The sequence below is a fragment of the Cynocephalus volans genome, chromosome 12, assembly GCF_027409185.1.
Source record: "Cynocephalus volans isolate mCynVol1 chromosome 12, mCynVol1.pri, whole genome shotgun sequence".
In the NCBI taxonomy this organism is placed as follows: domain Eukaryota; kingdom Metazoa; phylum Chordata; class Mammalia; order Dermoptera; family Cynocephalidae; genus Cynocephalus; species Cynocephalus volans.
Genome location: NC_084471.1, coordinates 28,228,596 through 28,254,201, shown reverse-complemented (window position 1 = coordinate 28,254,201; position 25,606 = coordinate 28,228,596). Strand labels below are relative to the sequence as shown.

The 25,606-nt window shown below is 39.2% G+C and overlaps 1 protein-coding gene and 1 pseudogene across 1 annotated transcript; one reads left to right on the top strand and one right to left on the bottom strand.

Moving 5' to 3' along the window:
* Positions 1–783: 783 nt before the first annotated feature.
* NDUFA12 (NADH:ubiquinone oxidoreductase subunit A12) lies at positions 784–25,606 on the bottom strand. The gene is made up of 4 exons (XM_063075974.1): positions 25,481–25,606; positions 24,496–24,578; positions 22,610–22,697; positions 784–1,068 (listed from the first exon to the last, which is right to left on the bottom strand). Exons 1-4 carry the CDS (start codon positions 25,564–25,566, stop codon positions 888–890), a joined length of 438 nt encoding a protein of 145 aa, XP_062932044.1. The 5' UTR covers positions 25,567–25,606; the 3' UTR covers positions 784–887.
* On the top strand, positions 4,360–11,565 carry LOC134360921 (treacle protein-like; annotated as a pseudogene).

Here is a 25,606-nt window from a genome sequence, read left to right as displayed (position 1 = left end):
GGCTATTATCAAAAAGACAAAAGGTAACAAGGGGGAGTGTATGGAGAAAAGGCAACCCTTGTACACTGTTGGTAGAAATGTAAATTAACATAGCCATCATGGAAAACAGTATGGATGTTCCTCAGAAAACTAAAAATAGAATTACCACATGCTCCCACAATCCAACTTTAGGTATATATCCAAAGGAACTTAAATCAATATGTCAAAGAGATATCTGCACTCCTGTGTTCACAGCATTATTCACAATAGCCAAGATCTGGAAGCAAAGTGGGTGTCTATCAACAGATGAATGCACCAAGAAAATGTGATATATATGCACAATGGAACACTATTCAGCCTTTAAAAGGGTGGGAGGGGATCCTGTCATCTGTGACATCATGGAAGGTGTGCTAAGTGAAATAAACTAGGTACAGAAAAGTAAATACTGTATAATCTCACTTATATGTGGAATCTGAAAAAGTTGAACTCATAAAAACAGAGAGAAGAATGGTGGTTACCAGAGGCTGGGGGACGTGGGGGTTGAGGAGAAGAAAGATGTTGAGCAAAGGGTACAAATTTTGGTGAGACAGGAGGAATAAGCTTTAGTGACCCATTGCATGGACAATGGTGACTATAATAAATAACAATGCACTGTATATTTCAAAATTGCTAAAAGAATAGATTTTAAATGTTATCATTAGTTTGATTTAATCATCCCACGATGTAAGCATATATCAAAATATTACACTATACCCCATAAACATATACACTTATTATTTGTTAATTTAAAAAAGGCACAAAAGATATTGCTTAGTCAAAGAATTTTAATCAAGTTAATGATAAGCAGTAAAAGTGCAATTACATGAAAAGCCCCATATTTTACATGTTTAAACTATTTCTCATTGCCTTTACTTGTAAGGTGCTGAAGGTGGAACCCATTCCTGAATCTTCTTTCTCGTGGTGGAATAAGGTACATATTGTTCTGGAGTGCCACTCACGTTGAATTTATGGTTTGTCCAAATGAATTTACGAGCAGTAGGTGGTTTTGTTGTTGGAGGATCATCGGTCATACAGTGAAGCCAACGATGCCTTAAAGAGGGGGAAAAACAGTTATGAAGAGGCAGTACAGCACAGGAGGAGGTAGGCTAAGAGGACAGCTCTGGAGCTATTTTGTTGCTTGGGTTCAAATCTCAACTCCATCATTTACAAGTTCAACTTTTCTATGCCTCAGTTTTTTCATTTGAACATCTCTACTTCCTAGGGCTGGTATGAGATAATATTGAATGAGATAATACACTTAAAGCACCTAGAAAAATTTTTGTGCATGGTAGGTAGCTCCACAAATGGTAACTATTGCTATTATCATTACTATATTTCATCAAATCTAAGACATCATCCATTTTTAGACACATCATTATTTTATATACCTCTAAGAAAGAAAAAATGCTGCCAATTAAATTGACACACTATATTGACCTGTAATATGCATCCTAAGTTTAGATGTAAACTGTATTTTAGAATTGATGAAATACAGTACTACTATCAGATGCTACAGGCTGATTCTGGATTTTCAGTATGCTCAGGTTGCTCTGGCCAATGAAGCTCTAGTTTGAAACTTATGAAACTCTTGCTGAAGAAGAGGGTCTCTGCATGCATCTTCCATTCAAGGTCAAGTCTGAACACTATAGCACATATTTTGTTATTAAAAATATTAAATCACAGCCCAAAGTTCACCAGTATTTCAGTTATACGTGCTTCAAAAGTTAATGTCAAAGGATAATTGATGGGAGGTGCCAGAAACCTCACCTAAAGAAGGAAGCTGGGTGCATGGTGTATAAAGGGAAGAGACTAGTGATGATGCTGCTCAAGATGGAGAGAGCAGGCGGGAAAGTTTTTTTGTTTTTTTTTTTTAAAGATGACTGGTAAGGGGATCTTAACCCTTGACTTGGTGTTGTCCACACCACACTCTCCCAAGTGAGCCAACCAGCCATCCCTATATAGGGATCCGAACCTGTGGCCTTGGTGTTATCAGCACCACACTCTCCCAAGTGAGCCACGGGCTGGCCCTTTGAGGAGGCAAAGTTTGAGGGACAAAGAGTAGAATCAATAGGGAAGCTAAGCCAAGGAATTTATATGGAACAGGAATGTGAGAGAGAATTCACACCAGATCTCCCAAGCCCCGGAGCTCACAAGACAGAGATGACACTACGAAAAAAGGGAATGAGAGGACAGTCGCAGAACCGTAGCTCCAAGAAAGAAAAAAAAAAGGGTGATCACCCAGCTGCAGAGAAAGGACAAGAGGAGGTTTCAGTGGAATAATGAAAATTAAAGGGAATGAGAAAAATTTATAATGCTATGTGAGTGTAAGAATATTTGCTAGCAGTAACTGAGAGAGCTAAGGAACTGGCTAAAACTAGTAAGAATAGAGATAAAATGTGATAACTGTTGCCATATTTGTGTGTAAAGATAATTGTGTCATGATCAGCTAATACAACAAAGAATGAAGAAGACTGTACACATTGAGTGGGTGTCTGTTTCACATTGTCCAAAGGAAACAGGGGTTTAGTTAAAGTGACCGGGACCAATAAATCTCAACGATTAACAGGAGTGCTGAAACCCTTGTGAGCTGGTGGTAGTGAGCCAGTCTCCACTAACTACTTAAGAGAAGAGATTAGCTCTCAAAACCAAGGCTGTCATTTATCAAGGGGCTTTATGTGAGCTTAAGGCACAGCAGAAATATTTAACTTTTACCTTGTTAAGTCAGCTTAAGTAACTAAAAAAAATTTTATCCAAAAACTTGCTGTCCAGACTCCTGAAGGTTAAATAAAATGATAATTAAGAAACAATAGCCCAAATCTTATATATGCCTAATCAGTTACTTAAGTGAGGAATAGAGAGCTCAAGGAGAAATAGAAAATGCTCAAAAAAAGTAAAAGATAATTTTTATCACAATACCTAAAATCTGAAAATATTTATCCTAGCAAGACTACAGGCAAGAGTTAGGGAATGAATGAATGATAATCTATACTCATTATGGTGGTTTATAAAGCACTGTAAGAAACAAGAAAATGTTTATAGTCTGCTAGGCTAATATAACCTATTTTTATCATTATTGCTATTATTATTATATAAAGGGTAAAAAAAATCATACCTTTTAGATTTCCATACCAAAGAGTTCTATTTGCAAAATAGATTTTCAGCTGGGTCATTTTTATTCCAGCTAATTAAAGATGGCAATGTACTAACAGCATTGTCTAGAAAACTTGCAGTTGGCATTAGTATCACTTCAATCTTTTATCAGTGTTATTATCTTAAAGCACAAAATATAAAATTACTTAAACATGATAAAGTCAGTGAGACTGCAAATGAGACTAGCAGAAAGGGAAAAAGTTACAAATACGAAAGAGAAGACTATAATGAAAATATAACATTTTGGGAAAAACTTACTATTCAAACATATTAAAGTTGTGTCTATATAACTGGAAATAAAGATACGAAATCATAATTACTGTAATCCCCTCCACCACATTATTTCCACTTTTGGGAAAAAAGCTTGAATTTGCAGCACAACTCAAATGGAAAAAAACCCATAAGTGGCTAATCCAATTTTCAGTTGTATGAGAGAAAAAATTTATGTCAAAGAACAGGGAAGAGAGACTTTCCCTTTTGAAAATATACTGCTTCACTTAATAAACAGCCCCTCATTCAAGGACGTCAACCATTCAAAGTGCAGAACAGAGGGATTAATTTGTGATAAAAGAATAAGACAGCCTAACAGGAAATTTAAAAAACAGAAAATACATATCATATAAATAATTTTTAAACATCATTGCAAATGAAAACACTGCTTAAGATTAGTATTAATAACAAAAATAAGACAATTTAATTTTCCCTTTCAGATAATTCCCAGAAATAAATTGTTATGAAATAATAGCCAATGACAACAATGAAGGCAGCTTTGAATCTTTCTTCTCCTTGGATATGAAATCAATTGGGGGAATGAAGGAACCATTCTGGCCGTATTGTTCATGTTTCAGATACTTTCACTTAACATAACTGAGACTAGAAATCTAAAGACTTTTCAGTTTTTCAAAAAATAAATATGAAAGACTAAAGAAAAACTCCAGAATGTTTTTTAAGGTAAAAATATTCATCATACTAAAACTATTATTACTCCATCCCACTTCAGTTTATGAAACATTCTCACACATACAACTCACTTACTTATTTAATACTCATCCAGGTATTTTATATTTTAAAGTCAAGGAAACAGAATTTGTAACAGAGCCAAGGCTTGAACACAGCCTCCCAATGGTTGAATAAAGAATCTTCTGACCAGAAATTTAAATTTCAATCTATAGATGAAATTGCTTTGGGATCATGATGGCATGTAAGTATCCGCAAAAACCCTGAGATCCATCTAACACCACGATGGGACTAATAAATTTAACAAATTTAAAAACCAAACATATTTCATTGTTAAGAAGGCAACTCAAACCTTGTTAGCACAGTAACTATTATTTAGATAAATGCGATATGAATCAAAATCCCAATGGGATTCTTCTTAGAGTTTGACAATATAATCCTAAGGATCAGCTGGAAGCCTGTCCAAGAAAATTTTGAAAACTCAGAACAATCAGGAAGGCTGGCATTACCGGATATTAAATGAAAGTCTCAAACATTAGAATGGTATTAAAACCAGTACAAAAGTACAATAATAAAGCAGAACAAAATCTCCTAAACAGACTAAAGTGTATATAAGGTATGGTAAAATTGGCATTTCAAATCACTGAGGAAAGTAAAAATTTCTCAACAAATTGTGCTGATAAAAAAAGTTAGGTTTCCCAAATCATAAATCAAATAGATTCCAGACAGATTAATAAAGCTCAAATACAACATGGATGAATATTTATATTCATATGACATGTTGATATCCATAAAATATGAAGGACCACTTCTAGGCTTAATATCAAAGGTAAAAAGCCATAAAAAAAAAGCTGATACATTTTACTATGTAAAAATTTAAATGTCTATGTCCTAAAACACTGCAAACAAGATTAAAGGCTAAAAGAAACAGGTGAAAATATTTATAATATACAGAAAAAAGATTAATTTACTATTATAATCAGAAAGAAAAAGTAAAACATCCAATAAAAAATGGACAAAAGATAGTAAAAGGTAAGTCATGAAAGAAAAAAATTAGAATGGCAAACAAAAAAAGTTTAATCAAGGAAATACAAATTAAAACAAGATGCAACTTTTTACTTGCTAAACTGAAAAATTAAAAAACAAAACAAAAACCAGTAATACTCCATACTGGTGAAGTTATAGAGAAATCACGTTCATATAATGCTGAATGTATTACCTTGAGTGTAAATTGGTACAGCCTTTCTAGTGGGCAATTTGGCAATGATATCAAAAACTTATAAAACACATATACTCCTGGGTATAACAATTTTACTTGCAGAAATTCACTTAAAGAAATCAAGATACATGGGTAAATCTTTTATTTATAATAATGAAAAGATACAAAGAACAAAACCAAGAATAAAGGGAATACTTAAATAACTCATGCATATCCACATGACAGAAGACTATAATGCCATTAAAAATTATGTTATAGAGAATATTTTATGACTTGAGAAAATGTTCACAATATTTTAAGTTTAAAAAGCAGGTTATTTACTTAATTTATTTAACAATACTTATACAGCATTTGTAAGTCATGGGCACTTTTCTAAACACTTCAGAAACATTAACTTATTTAAGCCTACAACAACTCTAGAGGTACATATTATTATCCCAGTTTAACAAATGAGACAACCAGGGCCCTGAGAGTTTAAATAACTTGCCCAAGGTAGTGGAGCTAGGATTCAAACCCAGTCTACCTCTTCAAAAAGCCCAATTACATTAATAACAAAAACAAAAGGATACATATGCACAGAAAAAGAGGAAATTGGAATAATACATATCAAAATGTCAATAGTGGTTGTTTCTATGTGGTAGGATAATAGGTTATTTTTATTTCCTTTGTTATTTTCTGAATTTTCTATGATGAACATATACTACTTCATAAGAAGTCTATTAAGAAGAAAAATCCTTCTAATTCAAATCCATTCTACAGATGGTTTATAAATCCTGCCCAAGTCAACTGTCATGTATTTTGAGTTTATAAATAGGTTCTGTCTACCTCTAACTTCATTTTATCCTACTTAAGCCATCATTAAAAAAAAAAAAAAAAAATCACTCCTTCTAAAGTACTCAAATGTTTTAGTGGCAGATAGACTGTTGCTCTAGGTCCACCTTAAAGGAAATTTTTTCTAAGTCAATTCCACAATACAACGTCATTCACTAAAGGTTTCATTAAAAAGGCTCAAAACATGTTTCTATCTAGAAACCTCAAAATTTTCTGTACATGACTATCTCTACCATATACTATAGCTCTGATAACCTGCGAATACAATAACAACTTATTCTGGAAACTGGAATCTAGAGCAGTTCCTTGTTCACCAAGAGTAATATGTAATTTACTTCCACACCCCAGGTATAGGATTTTCCAACAACTCATCTTTGCAAAATGAAGCATTGAACAGCAAGTGAAATATGTTAAACAAAAGCTGAATTTTAGGGCCGAGCCCGTGGCGCACTCGGGAGAGTGCGGCGCTGGGAGCGTGGCGACGCTCCCGCCGCGGGTTCGGATCCTATATAGGAATGGCCGGTGCACTCACTGGCTGAGTGCCGGTCACGAAAAAGACAAAAAAAAAAAAAAAAAAGCTGAATTTTAAAAATCAAAATAAACTTGTCTTCTGCTCATCGTGAACATGTTTTAACAGAAGGGTTATAAAGAAAAGTAACATTCTATAACATAGGAGAATCTACCTACACAGTCTAGTTTCTTAGAACAAAGTCTCTTAATATTCTAATTTTCTAGAGAAGAAAATAAACATTAGGAAGGACGTATTTTGAAAAGAATCTCACAACCTATTGTGCTGAGTAACACTCACTTCAATTCAAGGAGTATCTTATACAGCACTCACTACTACCTGAAGAAGGCTAGATAAGGCAGATATACCAAGAGGAAGAAGACAATATTCTCTGCCATTGACAGCTGGCAATTTATTTTAGGGAATAATATTTTAAAAGACTACAACAAATGATTCAGTGGGATGAGGTACTAAGGACAGGCTTAAATTAGAATGGATTTCAGAGGTAAATTTCACTCCAGATTCATTTTAAAAAAAGCTATAAAAAGTAACAGAACATGCCATCTTTATAATAGCTAGCTAAAGTGCAAAAAACTGATTATTGTATCCAAAAAATAACGATTATTTCAAGTAAAATGTTATGTCTACATTCATTCACTCAGCAAATATTTATTGTGCAACTACTATGTGCTAAGCAGTATTCTAGCATGGTAGGTAGGGAAATAAACAAGAAATTAAATAATAAATAACACCAGACAGAGGTAGGTAAGTGCTACCAAGGGAAAAACTAGAGTAGGGGGAGGGGATGGTGTCAGAGGGGAACAGGTTTTAGAGTGCGTTGTCTGGGGAGCCACTGAAGCAGGCTCTTGAATAAAACTGAAGGTGTGAGCCATGCAAAATCTGGGGAAACAGCTAATGCAAAGAGACTGAAGTGGGAGTGCGCTCACTGTCCAAAGAAAAGCGAAGAAGGCCAAGGTGGCTAAGTCAGAGTTAGTAGCACAGTAAATGGAACAGTATACACAGAGCTAGGCAGGACTGAGATCACATAAGGCCTTGCAGAACATGTAAGAAGGTGGGGTTTTTATTCTAATTATAATGGGAAGCCACTGGATAGTTCCAAGCAGAGATTTGATGTGATCTGATTTACATTTTAAAATAATCATTCTAATTACTTAGGATGTGGAGAATATTAGTGTTTTGCATGAATGTAATCAGACCAGTTGGGAAGTTGTGGTAGAAATCCAGGCAAGAGATAACTCTGGCTTGGACTAGGATAATAGTTATGGGGGTGGTGATCAGTTGTGGGACATATTCAGGAAGTAAAGCGTAAAGAGTTTGATGATAGACTGGATATTAGAAAGAGTTGAGGATGACCCTTAAGTTTTTGGCTTGAGTAAACAAGAGTCATTTAAGTGCTCAGAAACAGTTTGCTTGATAGGTTTGTTAATCTACCTATCCACTGGGCACCTGAAGAATTGAAAAAAATCAAATACTTTAAATTTATAAATGTTAACCTAAAATGCTTAAAAGTATATAATTAATTAAATTTGCAAATGGGTGTAACTGTTTAGGAGAATTTAAACCTTTTCATTAGAGTTTGTCAAACATTCACCAAAGAGCAGGAGAAAATGATTATTCTTTATTTTTATGCAAAAATATTTGATTTACTACTCTTGTTATTCTATTTATAAATTGAACCTCAAGACTTATGAACTAGGTTTTATAATTTGCAGTTGTAATAAATAGGATATTATTTTTAAGGTCAAATTGCTATTAATCCTTTTTACATACAAAAGCCCCTCAGACACTTAAAAACTGAAAGTGACAAGCAGAATATTTAGTGGAATGGGGAAAATGTCTGTGATATATTAAGTGAGGGGAGGAGAAAGCAAGCCACAAAATATTGTGTATATTACAACAGAAATGTATATGTATATTGTTATTTATAATCACAAACTTTCATCTAAAGAGGGTGTGACCAATAAACTACAACCAATTTTCCACACTGTAATGGGAAAAAAAACCCAACAACTGAATATGATTGTGAACACAACAACTACATAAAAAAGTGCTTTAAAAGGGCTAAAGGAGATATGTCAAATGTTGACAATGGTTGTCTCTTAGAGGTTTGCTTCACCCTCCCTTGCCAGAATCTTTAAACTTTTCTAAACTCTCCACATTTTTTTCAAGAACAGATTCTATGCAGATTCAGTGTATTTCATGTTGCCAAATCACACGGACACTGCTCTGTCATAATCTTATTCGGCCTCTTGTGGCAACAATCAATAAAGCGGAGCCTTCCTTTCTTGAAATGCTAATCTCTCTTTCCTTTCCTCCTACTTTGCTAGCTACTTCTCATTCTTCTTTGCTGGTTTGACCAATGTCCTAGCTCCAGATTTATAGATCCAGCTGTGTACCTGACATATCTATTCACTTGAATTTCCAAAAGGTATTGCAAACTTACTATGGCCCAAAAAGAGGCTTCTTATTCCAATCCTTCACCACCCTCATCTACCCTTCTCTCAGTCTCCATTTCAATGAATGGTCCCACCACTATGGTACCAACCATTCAAGCACAAAATAGTGCCAATCATTCAAGCCCCAAATCTATGAATCATCCTTGATTCCTCTCTATCATTTCCACATAATCCTCCTAAGACCTGCCACCCTACTTCTCTACAAAGGCTTCTAGAACACAACATGCAAACAAACAAACAAAGAAGCTGACCACAGTGATGTTAAGCATCCTAAATAAATTAACCTTACCAGAGCAAAAACATTTATTGGGGGCTGGCCTATTAGCTTAACTTGGGAGAGTGTAGTGCTGACAAACCAAGGTCCAGGGTTTGTATGCCCAAACAGGCCAGCCACCAGGGAAAAAAAAAAAAGAAACCCTTTAACCCACACTATTATTTTTAAGAGAATGTACTTATGTCTTACTTGAGTAATTAAACATTAATTTTAATAAGAAAAACCCCTACAGAGACTAATACACTACACTGAGGGAGAAAAGACATGCTACTTAGAAATGAACAGGAGGTGCCACCAAGTGGGAAAACAGTATATACGCAGTAGAGAAAAATCTAAGCAAGCCACGTTGTTGTTTTCAAACTTGGTTCAAAAGACTTCAAGATTCCAATACATAAAAACAAAAAAAGCATATCTTTATTCCTCCTGATGTAAGTGAAAACAATTTTATACTGTATGGGCTGGCTGGTTAGATCGGTTGGTTAGAGCATGGTGTTAATACCACCAAGGTTGGGGGTTCGGATCCCCACACTGGACAGCTGCTGAAAAGAAAAAAAATAGTAATAATAATTTTCTGCTGTCTCATGCGTGAAATAGCGCAAACTTTCTACCTTTCCATACTCAACAACTTTTTACCTTGTCAAGTTTCATGTAGATACTAGTTACTTACTTAGTTTATATGTTACTAATTCTACGTAAAAGCTAAGTACCATAACAACGAAAATAAAGACTTTTGTGCTTTCTGTATAGATGGTGGCAATTAGCTCACTTAAAGATAAAAGTGAGGGCAACCAAAAGTGGTATAAAATAGCATTTGTAGGGGGTGGCGGCAGGTGAGCTGAATGGTCCAGGGTTGTGGGCACGGCTGAGGCCAGGAAGCAGATCTACCAGCATCTGCTGCAGGCGGGAAGTGAAGGAGCAGAGCAGTCAGAAAAGTTTCCTGGCTCAGCCTGTAACCTTCCTGGACATCTATACGCACTGATAACAAACCTCAGAACTTGGCCAGAAGCAGAAGGCAGAGGATGATGCAGTACTGCAAGCCAAGAAGATGAGTATGTAGGACCCTATTAGCAGCCCAGAGAGCTCGGAAGAGGAGGAAACAGAAACTGAATCTGCCAAAGCCACCCCCAAACAGGTGTCTACCAACTCCTCTGTCACATGGGTGGGCATGCCATCGAGCATGAAAGAAAAAGCCAAGGCAAAGACCAAGAAAGCCAGCAAGATGGGGAACTCCATGCCACATTCTGCCTCCAAGAAGTCAGTGGCCCACTTCCTCTCTGGGAAGCTGCCCAAGAAGTCAGCAGAGCCCTCAGCAAATACCATCTTGGTCTCAGAAACTCAGGGCAGGGTCCCAGCCTTGGAGCTGCTGCCAAGCCTGGGATGGTGTAAGTGGGCAGGCTGACAGCTCCAGTGAGGACACCTCCAGCTCAAGTGATGAGACAGACTTGGAGGTGAACCCTCAGTAAAACCAGCGCAGGTGAAAGCCTCGCCAGCCCTTACCAAGAAATTGCCAGCAAAAGGGTTAGCCTCAACCCTTGGGAAGGTGGGGGATGTGACACCCCAGGTCAGAGGAGGTGCCCTGGCCCCAGCAGGGAGAGCCAAGAAGTCAGAGGAGGCATCGGAGAAGAGCAAAGAGGAGTCTGAAAGTGAGGAAGAGGCCCCTGCAGGGACACCCAGCCAGGCCTCTGAGAAAATTTGCCTCGGCCCCTGCCAAGGGAATCCCTGGGAAATGGGCTACCCCAGCACCCACTGGGAAGGCAGGACCCACAGCCACCCAGGGGCCAGAGGAGGACTCAGAGAGCAGCAGCAAAGACAGTGAGGAGGAGACGTCCTGCTTCAGGCAAAGCCCTTGGGGAAGACCTCCCAGGTCAGAGCTGGCTCAGCCCCTGACTAGGAGTCCCCCAAGAAAGGGGCTGCCCCAGCACCACCTGACAGTACAGGGACTACAGCCACCCAGGCCCAGGTGGGGAAGCAGGAGGAAGACTTGGAGAGCAGCAGTGAGCACTCAGACAGTGAGGAAGAAACGCCAGCAGCCAAGAGCCTAACCATGAGCCCAGCTCAGGTGAAGCCCATGGGGAAAAACCCCCAAGTCAGACCTGTCTCTGCTGTGGGTGTGGTACTCTATTTAATTTGATTTCAGAAAATAAAGGACTTGAAGAAAAAAATAATTTTTTTAAAAAATGGTATTTGTTATCTACTTAAATACTTTCAGAGTATTCTTTTCAATCACATTAAACTAATATAAATTCCTGAAGAAGAAATTAAAATCTTCTTGCCGATCCCTTAAGAGAATAAAACTTAGATGGGAAAATGAAGGTACTATAACAAAAATAATAGACACTAAATTGTAGTACAGTATTAGTCTACCAGCTAGTAGTCCTTAAATGACTATAAGGTCCAAGAAAGCAAGGACCAGATATATGTCACTCACCACTGGGAATGTATAAACCCATCAATGCCTAACATATAGTGGGGTGCTCAATAAATATTTGTTGGATGAATGAACAGTTTGTAAGGAGAGTGATGTGCTGGGTTCTAGGTAATAAGTTTCTTATTTTCAAGGTACCAGTAGCTCCACTGCCCATCCGAAACATCTGCACCACCATGTATACCTTTTGTTTATCTACTGGTAGATACAGTAGCCTCACTGGCTGCTGGTAGATTCAAAGAAGTGAAGGCCTTGAGATGAGATAGACAAAATTAACTCATTTCCCCACAAGATTTCTAATGTTTCCTGCAAGATTAGGGAATATAATGTGAAACAAAGTTCACTAAAGATATTCCCTGATTCTATCAAAAACGCTGATGCCTCTGAAGGGAAATCCATCCCTAGTTCAGATTATGCTGCTACTGAACAGATTCATAAGACTATCATAGGCCACATTGGCACCTGATGGCTCAGAAGGACAGAGGACCGGAACCACAGCTTGCCAGCTGGGCAGCATCAGTTGTTCCTCTCACTGGGAGTCTTTGTAGTTGTTGATGGAGGTGACAGCTCACTCAACCATCCAGGAGCTATTTTCTTCAACTCTCTACATGACACAGCACAGGCTCAAGGGACATGAGAGCCACACTGGACACGTGCAGGAACTGCCCTGACTTAAAAGCTTCATGCTCCACCAAAGCCAACATCTCTATTACAACTCCATAGGCATAGCTTCAGGATTCCCCTTCCCACAAGGCTCATGCCAGCTTTAAGATTAGCAGTAGCAGCATTCAGAGAAGTCCAAGCTAACTCATCAGGCTTTTTATAATTCCTCTCAATCCAGATGCGATTTACCAATCAGAGGTCAATTTTATGTAGCTATATACTTGATACAATTTTATCTGGTTTCCAGGGCAACAGAGCTAGGCATTTAACTGAAAGTTATATTCTCTTAACTCTTAATTTATGAAGTTAAATTGTATACTACACCAGGTAAAATCACATCAAAGTCCTATCTCCAGGACCAATCTCTATCTTAACTTCCAAACTACTGTTTTCACCTGTTCTCTCACCATCTCCACTTGGTTATCTATCAAGTATCTCATACTTAACATGGACAAAGTAGAACTCTTGACTACCCCTTCCAAATCTGCTCTGTCTTCCCTGTCTCAGTAACTGTACCACCAGTAGTTCAGGCCCAAAATCTTAAGTCATTGTTGACTCCCTATTCTCTCAAAATCCTGTCAATTGGCAAATCCTGTTGACTCCATCCTACTTGAAAATATATCACCGAGGCGGGGAGGGTTGAGGGAGGGAGGTTTTGGTGATGGGCAACAATAATCAGCCACAATGTATATCGACAAAATAAAATTAAAAAAAAAAAAAAAGAAAAAGAAAAAAGAAAATATATCCCCGAGATAAGCAGCCCCCAATGATCACCTCCTCCTTGTATAAAACACTCTCCTTGAGTGTGGGCTGGACTGACTGACTTGCTTCTAATAAATAAACAGCAAAAGAATACGATGTCACTTATGAGATTAGGTTTAAAGGCTGTGGCTTCTGCTTTGGGTGTTCTCTTTTGCTCTTTCTCAGATCTCTCACTTGGGAAGCCAGCTGCCATGTCATGAGGTGGCCCTGTGTGGAGACCCACTCAGTTAGCTTGGAACCAAATCTTCTGAGGTCTATCTACAGCCATGTGAGTGAGTTTGGCACTGGATCCTTCCCAAGTCAAGCTTTGAGAAGACTGCAGCATCAGACAATATCTCAGCTACAGCCTTGTGTGACAGCTTGAGCTGGAGGCACCCAGCTAAACTGTGTTTGAATTGCTGACACACCAAAATGGTGAGATAATGTTTATTGTCTTAAGCTAAGTTCAGAATAACTTGTTATACAGTAATAGATAGCCAATGCAATCCCACATCTCACAACCTGCATCATTAGCATTCTAATCCAGCCTCCATCACCTCCTACCCAGACAACTACATACGATAGCTTCCTAAGTGACTAGTCTGCTCTCACGCTTGCCTCTCCTGCTTCCTCTATTCTTCACAGCAGTCACAGATATATATATCTATTTTTTTGACCTGGAAGGGGATCGTAAACCTCGGCCCAGTGTGGACCGCACCATGCTCAACCAGTGAGCACACCGGCCATCCATATATAGGATCTGAACCTGCAGCCTTGGTGCTATGAGCGCTGCACTCTCCCGAGTGAGCCACGGGGCCGGCCCTCACAGAGATGTTTTGAAAATGTAAATCAGAGTCCAAAAGCCATATGTGCTTGGTGTCAGGTGTGGGAGAGGGGGAGTGCTACAGTAGTCCAGCAAGGTGCGTCATTGCATGGGGAGAGAAACGTGTCCTCAAGAAGGGGAGGAGGATGGCAACCCAGTATGGGGTGTTGGAGGCAAAGTGGGGTAAGAAGGAAGTCCAGTGGGGGGGTGGGGGGATGGCTGCAATTGGTACTTAGCTACACACAATGGAATTGACCAAATAAATAACTACAGTAACTACATTAAGAAAAAAACAGATACAAATACAGAAAGGGAGAAAACTAGAATGTAACCTGTGGTGTAGAACAGTCGTATGAAATCACTAAATATGTGTATATATTCCCTAGCTCATCTACTGAGAAGGCCTGGGAGCACTGACACCCCAATAACAATCAGCATATCTTGCATTCAGACCTTAGTCTCTAAATACCATTCTCCATTAAAAAACAAGCAAGCAAGCAAACAAAGAACAAATATAGGGCTCCTTGGAGAAATGACTGTCTCTAAGGCTGAGACAGGGAAACTATAAGATCAACCTGGAACATCTTGTGTCAAAAAGCAAGAAGATGGTCCAAGAATGATGGGGACATCAAAAGGGCACCAAATTCTAATATCCAAAGTATATAAGGAACTCATAACACTTAATCGCAAGAAAAAAAAGAACTCAACTCAACAATGGGCAAAGGACCTAATTAGACATTTCCCAAAAGAAGACATACAAAAGTGGCCAACAAATATATGAAAAAATGCTCATCATCACTAATCGTCAGGGAAATGCAAATTAAAAAACCAATAAAATATCACGTCACACCTGTTAGAATGACTGGTATGAAAAAGACAAAAGATAGCTCCCTTGGTTAGAGTGTGGTGCTGGTAATACCAAGGTCAAGGGTTCGGATCCCCCTATAGGCCAGTCGCAAAAAAAAAAATAAAAATAAAAAAAAGTAAGTGTTTGCAAGGGTGTGAAGAAAAGGGAACCTTGTACATTGTTGATAAAAATGTAAGTTAATATAGCTATTATGGAAAACAGTATAAGGTTCCTCAGAAAACTAAAAACAGAATTATCATATGATCCAGCAATCCCACTTTTGGGTATATATCCAAAGGAATTGATGTCAGTATGCTGAAGAGATATTTGCACTCCCATGTTCACTGAAGCATTATTCACAACAGCTAAAATATGGAAGCAACCTAGGTGTCCCTCATCAGATGAATGCATAAAAAAAGTGGTGTGTATATATATAATAGAATACTACTCAGCCTTAAAAAAGGAGGAAATTATATTATTTGTGATATCGTGGATGAACCTGGATGACAATATGCTTAATGAAATAAGCCAGGCCCATAAAGACAAATACTGTATGATCCCACTTACATGCTGAATCTAAAAAAAGTTTAACTCATATAAGTAGAAAGTAGAATGGTGGGTACTAGAGGCTGGAGGAGAAGGAAGAATGGGAAAAGAGGAGATGTTGATCAAAGGGTACAAAATTTCAGTTAGATAGGAGGAATAAACTTTAGTGATCTATTGCACAGAACAGTGACTACAATAAATGACAATGCATTGTACATTTCAAAATTGCTAAAAGACTAGATTTAAAAAAAAATAAGTGAGGTGATGAATTTGTTAACTAGCTTGATTTAATCATTCCATAATGTAAACATGTATCAAAACATCACACTCGGGCTGAGCCCGTGGCGCACTCGGGAGAGTGCAGTGCTGGGAGCGCGGTGACGCTCCCGCCGCGGGTTCGGATCCTATATAGGAATGGCCGGTGCACTCACTGCCTGAGTACTGGTCACGAAAAAGACAAAACATCACACTGTATCCCATACATTTATATGATTATTATTTGTCAATTAAAATTAGAAATTAAAAAAACCTGCAAAACAAACCCCCACCCCCAAATAACCCAAAAAAGACCCCAAATGCAGCCTGAATGCCTCCCAGCTAGACAAATGGAGCTCAATTTGAGCAATAAAAGAACCAATTATAGGAATGAGTTATAACTCATTGATTAAAATGAGAGTTAATATTGATATAAACAAATAAATGAATTGATTAAATGTCTGATGAGTAATGGGATAGGAACATAACTCAAAGTATCGCCACAAAATTTTAATTCATTACAAAGAGGAGATGTATTAGTCTTTTTATGTTGCTATAAGGGAACACCTGAGACTGGGTAATTTATAAAGCACAGAGGATTATTCGGCTTACAATTCTGGGACAGCTGCATCTGGAACAGGCCTCAGGCTGCTTCTACTCATGGCGGAAAATGGCAGGCCAGCCCATCGGTACAAGCAGATCACATGATGAGGGGAAGCGAGAGAGAGAGAGAGAGAGAGAGAGAGAGAGAGAGAGAGAGAGAGAGAGAGAGAGAGAGAGAGAGAGAGGAAAGAGAGGGAGGGAGGTGCTAGGGTCTTTAAACAACCAGCTCTCACAGGAACATAGAGCGGGAACTCACTCACTATCCAACACCAGGGCATTAATCAATTCATGAGGGATCTGTCCCCATAACTCAAACTGCTCCCAACATTGCCAAGTTGGGCATCAGATTTTGACGTGAACATTGGGGGTACAACACATTCAAACTCTATCATTCTGCCCCTGGTCACCAAAACTCATGTGCCTCTCATGTACAAAATACAATCACTCTATCACAACAGTCCAAAAAGTTTTAGCTTGTTCCAGCACCAACTTAAAAGTCTGAAGTCAAAAGTCTCATCTGAGACTAAAGGCAAAACTCCTTCCAGCTGTGAACCAGTAAAAATCAAAAACAAATTTATCTACTTCCAAGATACAATGGTAGAACAGATATTGGGTGCACATTCCCATTCCAAAAGAGAGGAAAAGGCCAGAAGAAAGAAGAAACAGGCCCCAAACAAGTCTGAAACCCAGCCGGGCAGACATTAAATCTTAAAGTTCCCAAATAATTTTCTTTGATTCCAAGTCCTGCATCCTGGGCACAATGCGGGGTTTGGGCCACCAAAGCCTCGGGCAGCCCCACCCCCATTGCTCTGTTGGGAGCAGCCCACTGGGCTACACTGGTGCCTGAAGCTTTTCCAGGCCAGCGTTGCACATTCCCAGTGGCCCTACAGTTCTGGGGTCCTGGTGACAGCCCCACTCCCTTGGCTGTACTAGATATTTCCTTGGTGGGGGCTCTCTGTGGGGGCTCTGACCCCGAGACTTTTCCATACATCCTTTGAAATCAGGGTGGAAGCTCTGAAGACTCCACAGTTCTGGCATCCTGAGATCCTGCAGACTTAACACCATGTGGAAGCCACCAAGGTTTCTGGCTTGTGCTCTCCAGAGCTGTTGCATGAACCATACTTGGGGCCACTTGAGGCAGGGCTGTTCCATCCAGAGCAACTGGGATATAGGGAGCAGGTTCCTGAGGGCAGCTGCACCCTGGGTTTTTTCTCTGGAACAACTTGGTCCTCCTAGGCTTCTGGGTCTGTGATGGGAGGGGTACCCGTCCAGACTTCTGAAATGCCTTCAGGGCCTTTCTCCCATTGTCTTGGCTATTAGCATCCCGCTGCCTCATAGTCAAGCTAATGTCTTTAGCAACCAGTCCCTCTGATGCACCACTAAATTCTTCTCCTGAAAATGCTCTCTCATTCTCTACCACATGGCCAGGCTGCAAATTTTCCAAATCTTTACACTCTGCTTCCCTTTTAATGATAAATTCTGGCTTTATGTCATGCCTTTGCTGCCATAACTGAGTGTAGGCTGTTACAAGTAGCTATGCAGCTGTCTGAATGCTTTGCTGCTTGGAAATTTCTTCCACCAAACATTCTGGTTCACAACTCTTAAGTCTCACTTTCCACAAAGTCCTAGGACCTTGACACAATGCAGCCAAGTTCCTTGCTATGGGGCAGAATGATAGAGTGTGGATGTGTTGTCCCCTCAAAGATCATGTCAAAATATGATGCCCAACTTTGCAATGTTGGGAGTGGTTTGGATTATGGGGGCAGATCCCTCATGAATAGATTAATGCCCTGGGGGTGGGTAGTGAGTGAGTTCTTGCTCTATGTTCCTGTGAGAGCTGGTTGTTTAAAGACCCTAGCACCTCCCTCCCTCCCTCCCTCCCTCTCCCTCTCCCTCTCTCTCTCTGTCTCTGTCTCTCTCTCTCTCTGTCTCTGTCTCTGTCTCTCTCTCTCTCTCTCTCTCTCTCTCTCTCTCTCTCTCTCTCTCTCTCTCTCTCTCTCTCTCTCTCTCTCTCGCTTCCCCTTATCATGTGATCTGCTTGTACCTGTGGGCTGGCCTGCCACTTTCTGCCATGAGTAGAAGCAGCCTGAGGCCTGTGCCAGATGCAGCTGTCCCAGAATTGAAAGCCAAATAAACCTTGTGCTTTATAAATTACCCAGTCTCCGGTGTTCTGTTTTAGCTACACAAAAATGGACTAATACAGGAAATGAGTAACTTTAATATGGAGACAGCTAGCAGACACCTTAAAGAAATGATAGAAGTTTTCATTAATAATGGGACAAATCAAAATTGGGTGCAACTTAGTAGAATGCAATAAGAAAAACATGGCATTGCTTCTGTGACATTACTGTCAAAGATGCACAGCCTGAACCTAGTTACAAGAAAATATTCAACAAACCCATACTGAGAAACATTTTACAGCATAACAGTCCCATAATTTTCAAAAGTGTAAGGGTCATGAAAATCAAGGAAAAGCTGAGGAATCAATCCTGTGTGAAGGAGACTAAAGAGACGTGAGATTCATATGAAATGTATAATTAGATCTTCTTGCTATAAAGGGACAACTGATGAAACTTGAATGGGATCTGAAGATTAAACAGCAGTGGTTGAAGGAGTTCAGAACATGCCACTCTAAAATGTGCTGCTGTGGTATATCGACTATTTTGAGTTAAAGGCACTTGAAAAACAGCAGGCACAAGAACACTCTTGACTTTCCTTCTTCTTAAAAGCAGATGAAACTCCCACATGAAATGTGTCCTCCCTACACCAGAAGGAAAGTATCATTCTTCATCAAGAACAGGAAGCTGAGGTCAAGCGAAATCTGTACAAACTTTGTTAAATTAATCCTTTTCTTCCTAGTCACTTCTCCACCCAATTTACTCCCTAGCCTAAGTCCCTCTGCCTTGTCACATGTTATATAAGTGTTCAACATTAACTGTCTTTGGGTCTTCATTTCCTTATAAGGGCTCGCATGTCACATAAAACTTATATTAAATAAATTTGTATGCTTTTCTCCTGTTGATCTGTCTTATGTAGATTTAATTCTCAGTCCCAGTCAAAAAACTCTAAAAGGGCAGGGGTAAAATTATGCCTCCCCTATATGGTGTATCATTGTTAATTTCCTACTACTGATGGTTATATTGTGGTTATGTGGGAGAATGTACTTGCTTGTAAGAATTACACAGTAAAGTATTCAGGAGTCGTATGGTATCATTTTGGCAATTTACTTTGAAATGATTCAAATACTTGCAATGTTTCAGAAAGTTCAAGATTGTTCCAAGTTTTAAAAAACTATAAATCCTATCACATCCTACCTTATATTCCAGTGATTTCCAAAGAAACTTAGATAACAAACCAAGGTGTTTATCACGGTTTACAAGATCTGCATGATCTGGGCTCTAGCAAATTCTCCTACTCATTTCTTAACATCTTCCCTGCAACTCATTTCATTCCGCTAAACTGGCCATATTGCAGTTCTTTGAACAGACCAAGCAATACATCTCAAACATACAGGGCTTTTGCATCTATGATTACCTCTTCCTGGAACTCTTTCTCCCCTTTTTCAAGGTCTTTCCTCAAATATTACTTCCACAAAGACTTCCCTAACCCTGCATAAAATAGCCACCCAACCTTCCTGTTGATCGATAGTCTCCTTATGAGTCCCAGTTTCACATTAACATCCTTGTTTATCATTACCTCATAACATATATGTTTTTCTGCCTCCCCCCATGAGACCAAGAATTTTATTTTATTCACTGTTGTATCTCCAGTGCCTACAATAGTTCTTGGCACCAGGTAGGTACTCAGTAAACAGTTATTTGCGTGAGTAAAGATGACAAGTGGTGTTTGTTATTCATTACTCTGTATATATGATAATACCTAGCTCTCAAATTAAAGATAAATCAACTCTAGGGCCGGCCCGTGGCTCACTTGGGAGAGTGTGGTGCTGATAACCCCAAGGCCATGGTTCAGATCCCTATATAGGTATGGCCGGTTAGCTCACTTGGGAGAGTATGGTGCTAACAACACCAAGTCAAGGGATAAGATCCCCTTACTGGTCACCTTTTAGGAAAAAAAAAAAAAAAAAAAAAGATAAATCAACTCATTTTCAAATTTATTCATGGATCAAAGGTAAGAATCCACAGATTTAGAATTCCAGTGTATCATACTCAGCATACTGAGGTCTGAGAAACAAACAGCTGAGCTTGTCCAATACCACTTCTCCCTACAAAGACTCATCAGAAGCCTTTAAGCTTCCCATAGAAATAAGGGTCATCAAAGGTACTCAGCTCTTAGGAGGCTCTTCTCCACAAAGAAATTCAGCTTTGTGTCTCCAATTGCCCTTAGGTGTCTGCTAGAGTGATCTTATTATCTTTTACAGCTCTCAGCTTCTTTTTCATGTGATCTCAAATCATACAAAAGGACTTGCTTGGCTAAATAGTGTTTTTATCTTTTCAGGTTTTTTATTTACTATTTTATAATTTTAAACGTGTTTCATCTCACATAATTTGTCACCCCCCTGAGCACCAATGATAGATGAGTGTTTTGAAGGAGACAGCCCACATGCCTTCCACATCCTCCCAGGACCAACGCCACCCAAGGAGAAATCAATCAAACAAACACTGGGAGGATTCCTCAGCTCCTAAAGCCTATTTTCTACTTTGAGACCTTGGTCTCAAATAGTTCTCCTAATGTATAGAATGCCCCTCAGAGAAGGCTGACAGCTCTAAACCTAAAATCATAGCTCCTCAGACCTTAACAGAAGCACAGATTATTATCAAAAAGAGCACAAAATCAAGCCCCAAATATTGTGCAAGAAAGCTCCTAATCAGTGATGCTTTCCCATGTTGATAACCAATGAGGGCTGGCCATTTAGCTCAGTTGATTACAGCATAGTCTTGACACATCATGCGTTTGGATCCCCATACTGGCCAGCTGCCAAAAAAAAAAAAAAAAAAAAAAAAAGAACCAAGGAGCTTTATATAAGACATCATCCATTATCATGGTCCTCAAACTTTATCACCGACATCACCCACGCTCCCAATTTGTCCAAGTAGTAGACCAGAAGTTAAAAACGAGTTGTAGGTAAAATCTTAAAAAGATGTTTTGCTTAGAAAACACAGTAATTAAAAAAAAATCTGTTCTGTCCAATCAAGAAGCCTATTCAATTTAGATAAAATAAAAATTTCATTTCTTCAGTTACATTATCCACATTTTAAAATGCTCTGGGCCAGATGTGGCTAGTGGCCACTCTATTAGATAGCACAGATACAGAATCTTTCCTACCATTATGGAAAGTTCTACTGAATAACACTGTATTTAAATTATCAACTATTTTTTAAAATTAACATTGAAAAACAAGAACTCTCACAAAGAAATACAGATTTCCACCTTCTTTTGAAAAATCATCTAGAAACCCTTAGCGGAATTCTCACCTAATGGAACAAGGGCAGCTGAAAAGGGCTGCTGCCCTCTTTGGTTATATGTGTGCTTTTCAGCTCTCTATAGTCCCCACTACTTCCTAACGTCTTTTATCTGCACTTCACTCACATATGTCACATGCCTGGGTTTCCAAGTGAGTCTTTACAACAGAAGAGAATACTCTGAGATTATCCCAGCTTCTATCTACTCAAGAGCCCCAAAATGTCACAGACAACATTATACACTTACTTCTAATTTTCTGGTGAAATTTTCTAGATCAACTGGAAAGAATTTCCAGAGCTTAACTGTGTATCAACCTGAGCTGGCCGGTTAGCCCTCTAATTGCCTCAACCAATGGAATATGGAAGTGATACCGAATGATTTCCAAGACTAATTCAGAAAAGGCAATATGGCTTCTGCTTGGCTGTCTGTCTCAAAGCAATTGCCCTAGGAAGCCCAGGTAACATGAAGTTCCAACCCACAGCCCCAGCTATGCCCCAGGCTGACAGCCAGCATTAACTGCCAGATACTAAGTACACAACAAGTCTTTAGTAGATAACTGCAGTGTACAGCCATTGAGTCTTCCAGCTGAGGCCCCAGATATCTGGGCACAGAGATAAACCATCCCTGCTTTGTCTTACCTGGACACCTGACTCACAAACACTATGAGAGGTAAATAAGTGTTTTAAGCCACTAAGTTCTAGGATAACTTGTCATGCAGCCACTGAAACTGGGACATGCTTTCAGAACACCACTGGCTGCCTTTATAAATAAATAGATACTCAATAAATATTTATGTAACGAAACAAATATTGCCAACTCAAATAAAACAAAATGTTGACTCAGTTTACCATTCAGGAGGCACCATGCTTCCATCCACATCCCAGAACGTGTTTTTGCCATTCATTTCAGTAGTATATATAACCCATCGGTGACGGCCTGGGTGGAAAGATCAACATTTAGAAAGATGTGATGAAGTAAAGAAAACTTTTGATTTTAGAAGCATACATGCATAATTATCAAAGAAAACAATCTTAATTAAGAAAATTTTACGTGTTCTTATATAAGATAAATGTTAGAGGAATAACACCCTGGGTGTATTAGTGAAGGCAAGCTCCAGAAAGTGTGTGGCAAGCTTTTATCATCAGCCTGGCTGCCACCACAGCAGGGTCCCTACACCAGGAACTCAGACAACTCACTGCTGTGGGTGGTACTCAGACCTTTCCAACAGTGAAGAATCCTTGCTTCTCCCCCAGCTCCCGCAGAGGGAATAGTAGAGAGAGTAGGGGAATGTGTTCTCAGCCATTCACGGTATTCAGGAAAGATTGTGTTTCTCCTGAGACTGGGGCAGAAATGTATTCACAGCAATCATACTTAAATTCTAGGTTTCCATATAAATATTTTAAAACAACCACCTCAGATCCTTTTGGAAATGTGAATTATACATAATAAGCAAACATTATCAATGATGGTTAGGAAAGTAGGGAAGCTCATGCCATCAAAATAGTATGGCTGCATTCTTTATTTAACAAATTTCTGTGAAATTATTGGGGCCTAACAACTATTTACAAAACTATTTCTATTGGGTCCTTACGTTGGGCAAAGACTTGGGCTCCAATGAAGAATCTGTCACTTATTATCAGTGGATATTAGGCAAATTTTATGAGCCTCAATTTCTTTATTTATTACAAGTGGATGATTATACTTACATCTTAGGGTTGCTGTGAAAATTAAACATCACACACATACATCTAGTTTAGCATCAGGCATATTAGTGCATAATATATATTAATTCTTTCCACTCCTTCCTCACTGCTCTCACCCCCCAAACAGGGAATACTGAATTCACCCCTGTAGTGGATTTTACACCAGTAAGCAAAAGGTAATCTGAATTTAGTTTACAGGGTTTTCCTAGGTAAACATAATCAACAAATATTGACTAATGCTACCTACACATGATCCTATCTACTAAAAGAAATACAGATTTCAATCAGGATTTGCTTCTTTTAGAGAAATGAATCTTGAGAACAGCTAACTAAAATCAAATGAGGCAGGGGAACACAAAGACAGATGGAGGAGACCTTTGGAAAGGTCTCTTAAATTAGGCCATGACAACAACAAAGAATTCTAAAAAATATGTAATTCATCAGTATCCAAATGATACACACTAATGTTGCTTTTGAATTTACTACTAAAACACTGCTGTAATAGGTGTCTTTGTTTTGCAAGAACATTTGCAGGATGAATTCTTAGAAGTGCAAGTGCTGAAACAAAGAATATGTGCAATGTAAATTTTGACAAATACTACTAAACTGTCCTCCAAAAGTACTTCAGTAACGCCTTTCCTCACTTTGGGATTTATCAGATAGAAAAACACTTCAGGGGCTGGCCAGTTAGCTCAATTGGTTAGAGCATGGTGTTGATAACACCAACATCAAGGGTTTAGATCCCCTTACCAGCCAGCCACAAAAAACCAGAAAAATACTTCAAAATTTTATAGGTGAAAAAAAGATAACACGTTTTAAAGTTGCATTTCTATAATTACAAGTGAGGATGAATATTTTTCCATGCCTTTGTTAGCTATTTAGTTTTCTTTTTCTGTGAATTTTTTCTATTTTTTTATTGAGTTTTTCATTCTTTTTCAAGTGCTTTGTAAACTTTTTTTTGGTGTAATATGGAAAACAGACTCAAATAAAACCCCAACCCAATTATTCATACCAAAAAATACTGTACTCACCAAAAAATTGCTTGTTGTCTTCATAGTATTTGTTTCCGTATTTGTCTTCCCCAACTAATGTGCCAACCCTCAAATCATTTGCCCTGTGGGTGCCCAGAAGAAAGCAGACATTTTAGAAAGATTCTTTGCTCAAAACACAAACAGAAATAAAGTGAGAATACCAACTTTCAGACACAAAGGTTGCTGCATCAACTAGAAAAAGGAGGAGACTCTGAGATGGTCACTGGTTGTATGTTTTCAGTCTTCATCTCCAGGTTCTCTCCACCCAGTGTTAAAGAATCAACTTTCAGGTTACAAGTTCTAGAATTCCTGCTCATGTTGGCCCCAGTATCATGTAGACAGAATGGGAAAAGAAAAACTGACACAACTGAAGCTCTTAAGTTACACTAAAAATATAAATGCAATATTCTCAAATTACAAGACTGCTTTTATCTACTACCCCTGAGCCATGAGGCACTGGAATTAGCAAAACCTTCAGGAAATCAAGAAGCCAAAGTATTTTATCTCTTTAAAATGATACGAATGTCTCCTAGCTCTTTCATTCCCCCATGGGCCTCGAATTCGGTTTCCTCGTAAGATGCTGCTCGTGCGATCAACGAATGTCAGGACTAGTCTAGAGCACTATGATAACCTCCTCCAACGCCTTACGGCACAGGAAGGGACGTGCAGGCCAGTGCAGGGAGAAAACTTTCCCAAGGTCACCGAGTGAATGTCTGGTGATGCTCATTACTGTCCAGGCGCGGGGCAGTGGTGCAACGCAGATGCCCTGGCCGCCGTATCACAGCTCTCTCAGAGATACCTTCTCGGTCCTCGGCAGTTCCCGGATAGAGACTTTAGCGTGGGGGGTTCACGGCAGAGATTGGGCCGGCTGTCCTTGACAAGAGCTATGGATTCTCCAAGGTGACACAAGATCGGGCCCCTTTGCAAGAAGCCAGCCGGCGCAAGTCGAGCTCCAGAAGCCAAAAGCATGGCGTTGTCCGCCTACCTGAAAAGAACTCGTAGATAGCCGCGGAGGCCGCCGTGGCCGCTGATCTGCTGTAGCCCGCGCTTCAGGACCTGCAGTAACTCCATCTTGTCCTGCAGGCCCCGCCTCCCGGGTGCGCCGGCAAAA

Excerpts from the sequence above, each read along its gene's own strand:
- NDUFA12 (XM_063075974.1), bottom strand. The coding sequence starts at position 25,566 with ATGGAGTTACTGCAGGTCCTGAAGCGCGGGCTACAGCAGATCAGCGGC. Across the intron at positions 22,698-24,495 it reads AGACAACAAGCAATTTTTTG|GCCGTCACCGATGGGTTATA; the intron begins GTGAGTACAGTA and ends CTTTCCACCCAG. Across the intron at positions 1,069-22,609 it reads AGCATGGTGCCTCCTGAATG|GCATCGTTGGCTTCACTGTA; the intron begins GTAAACTGAGTC and ends CCCCTCTTTAAG.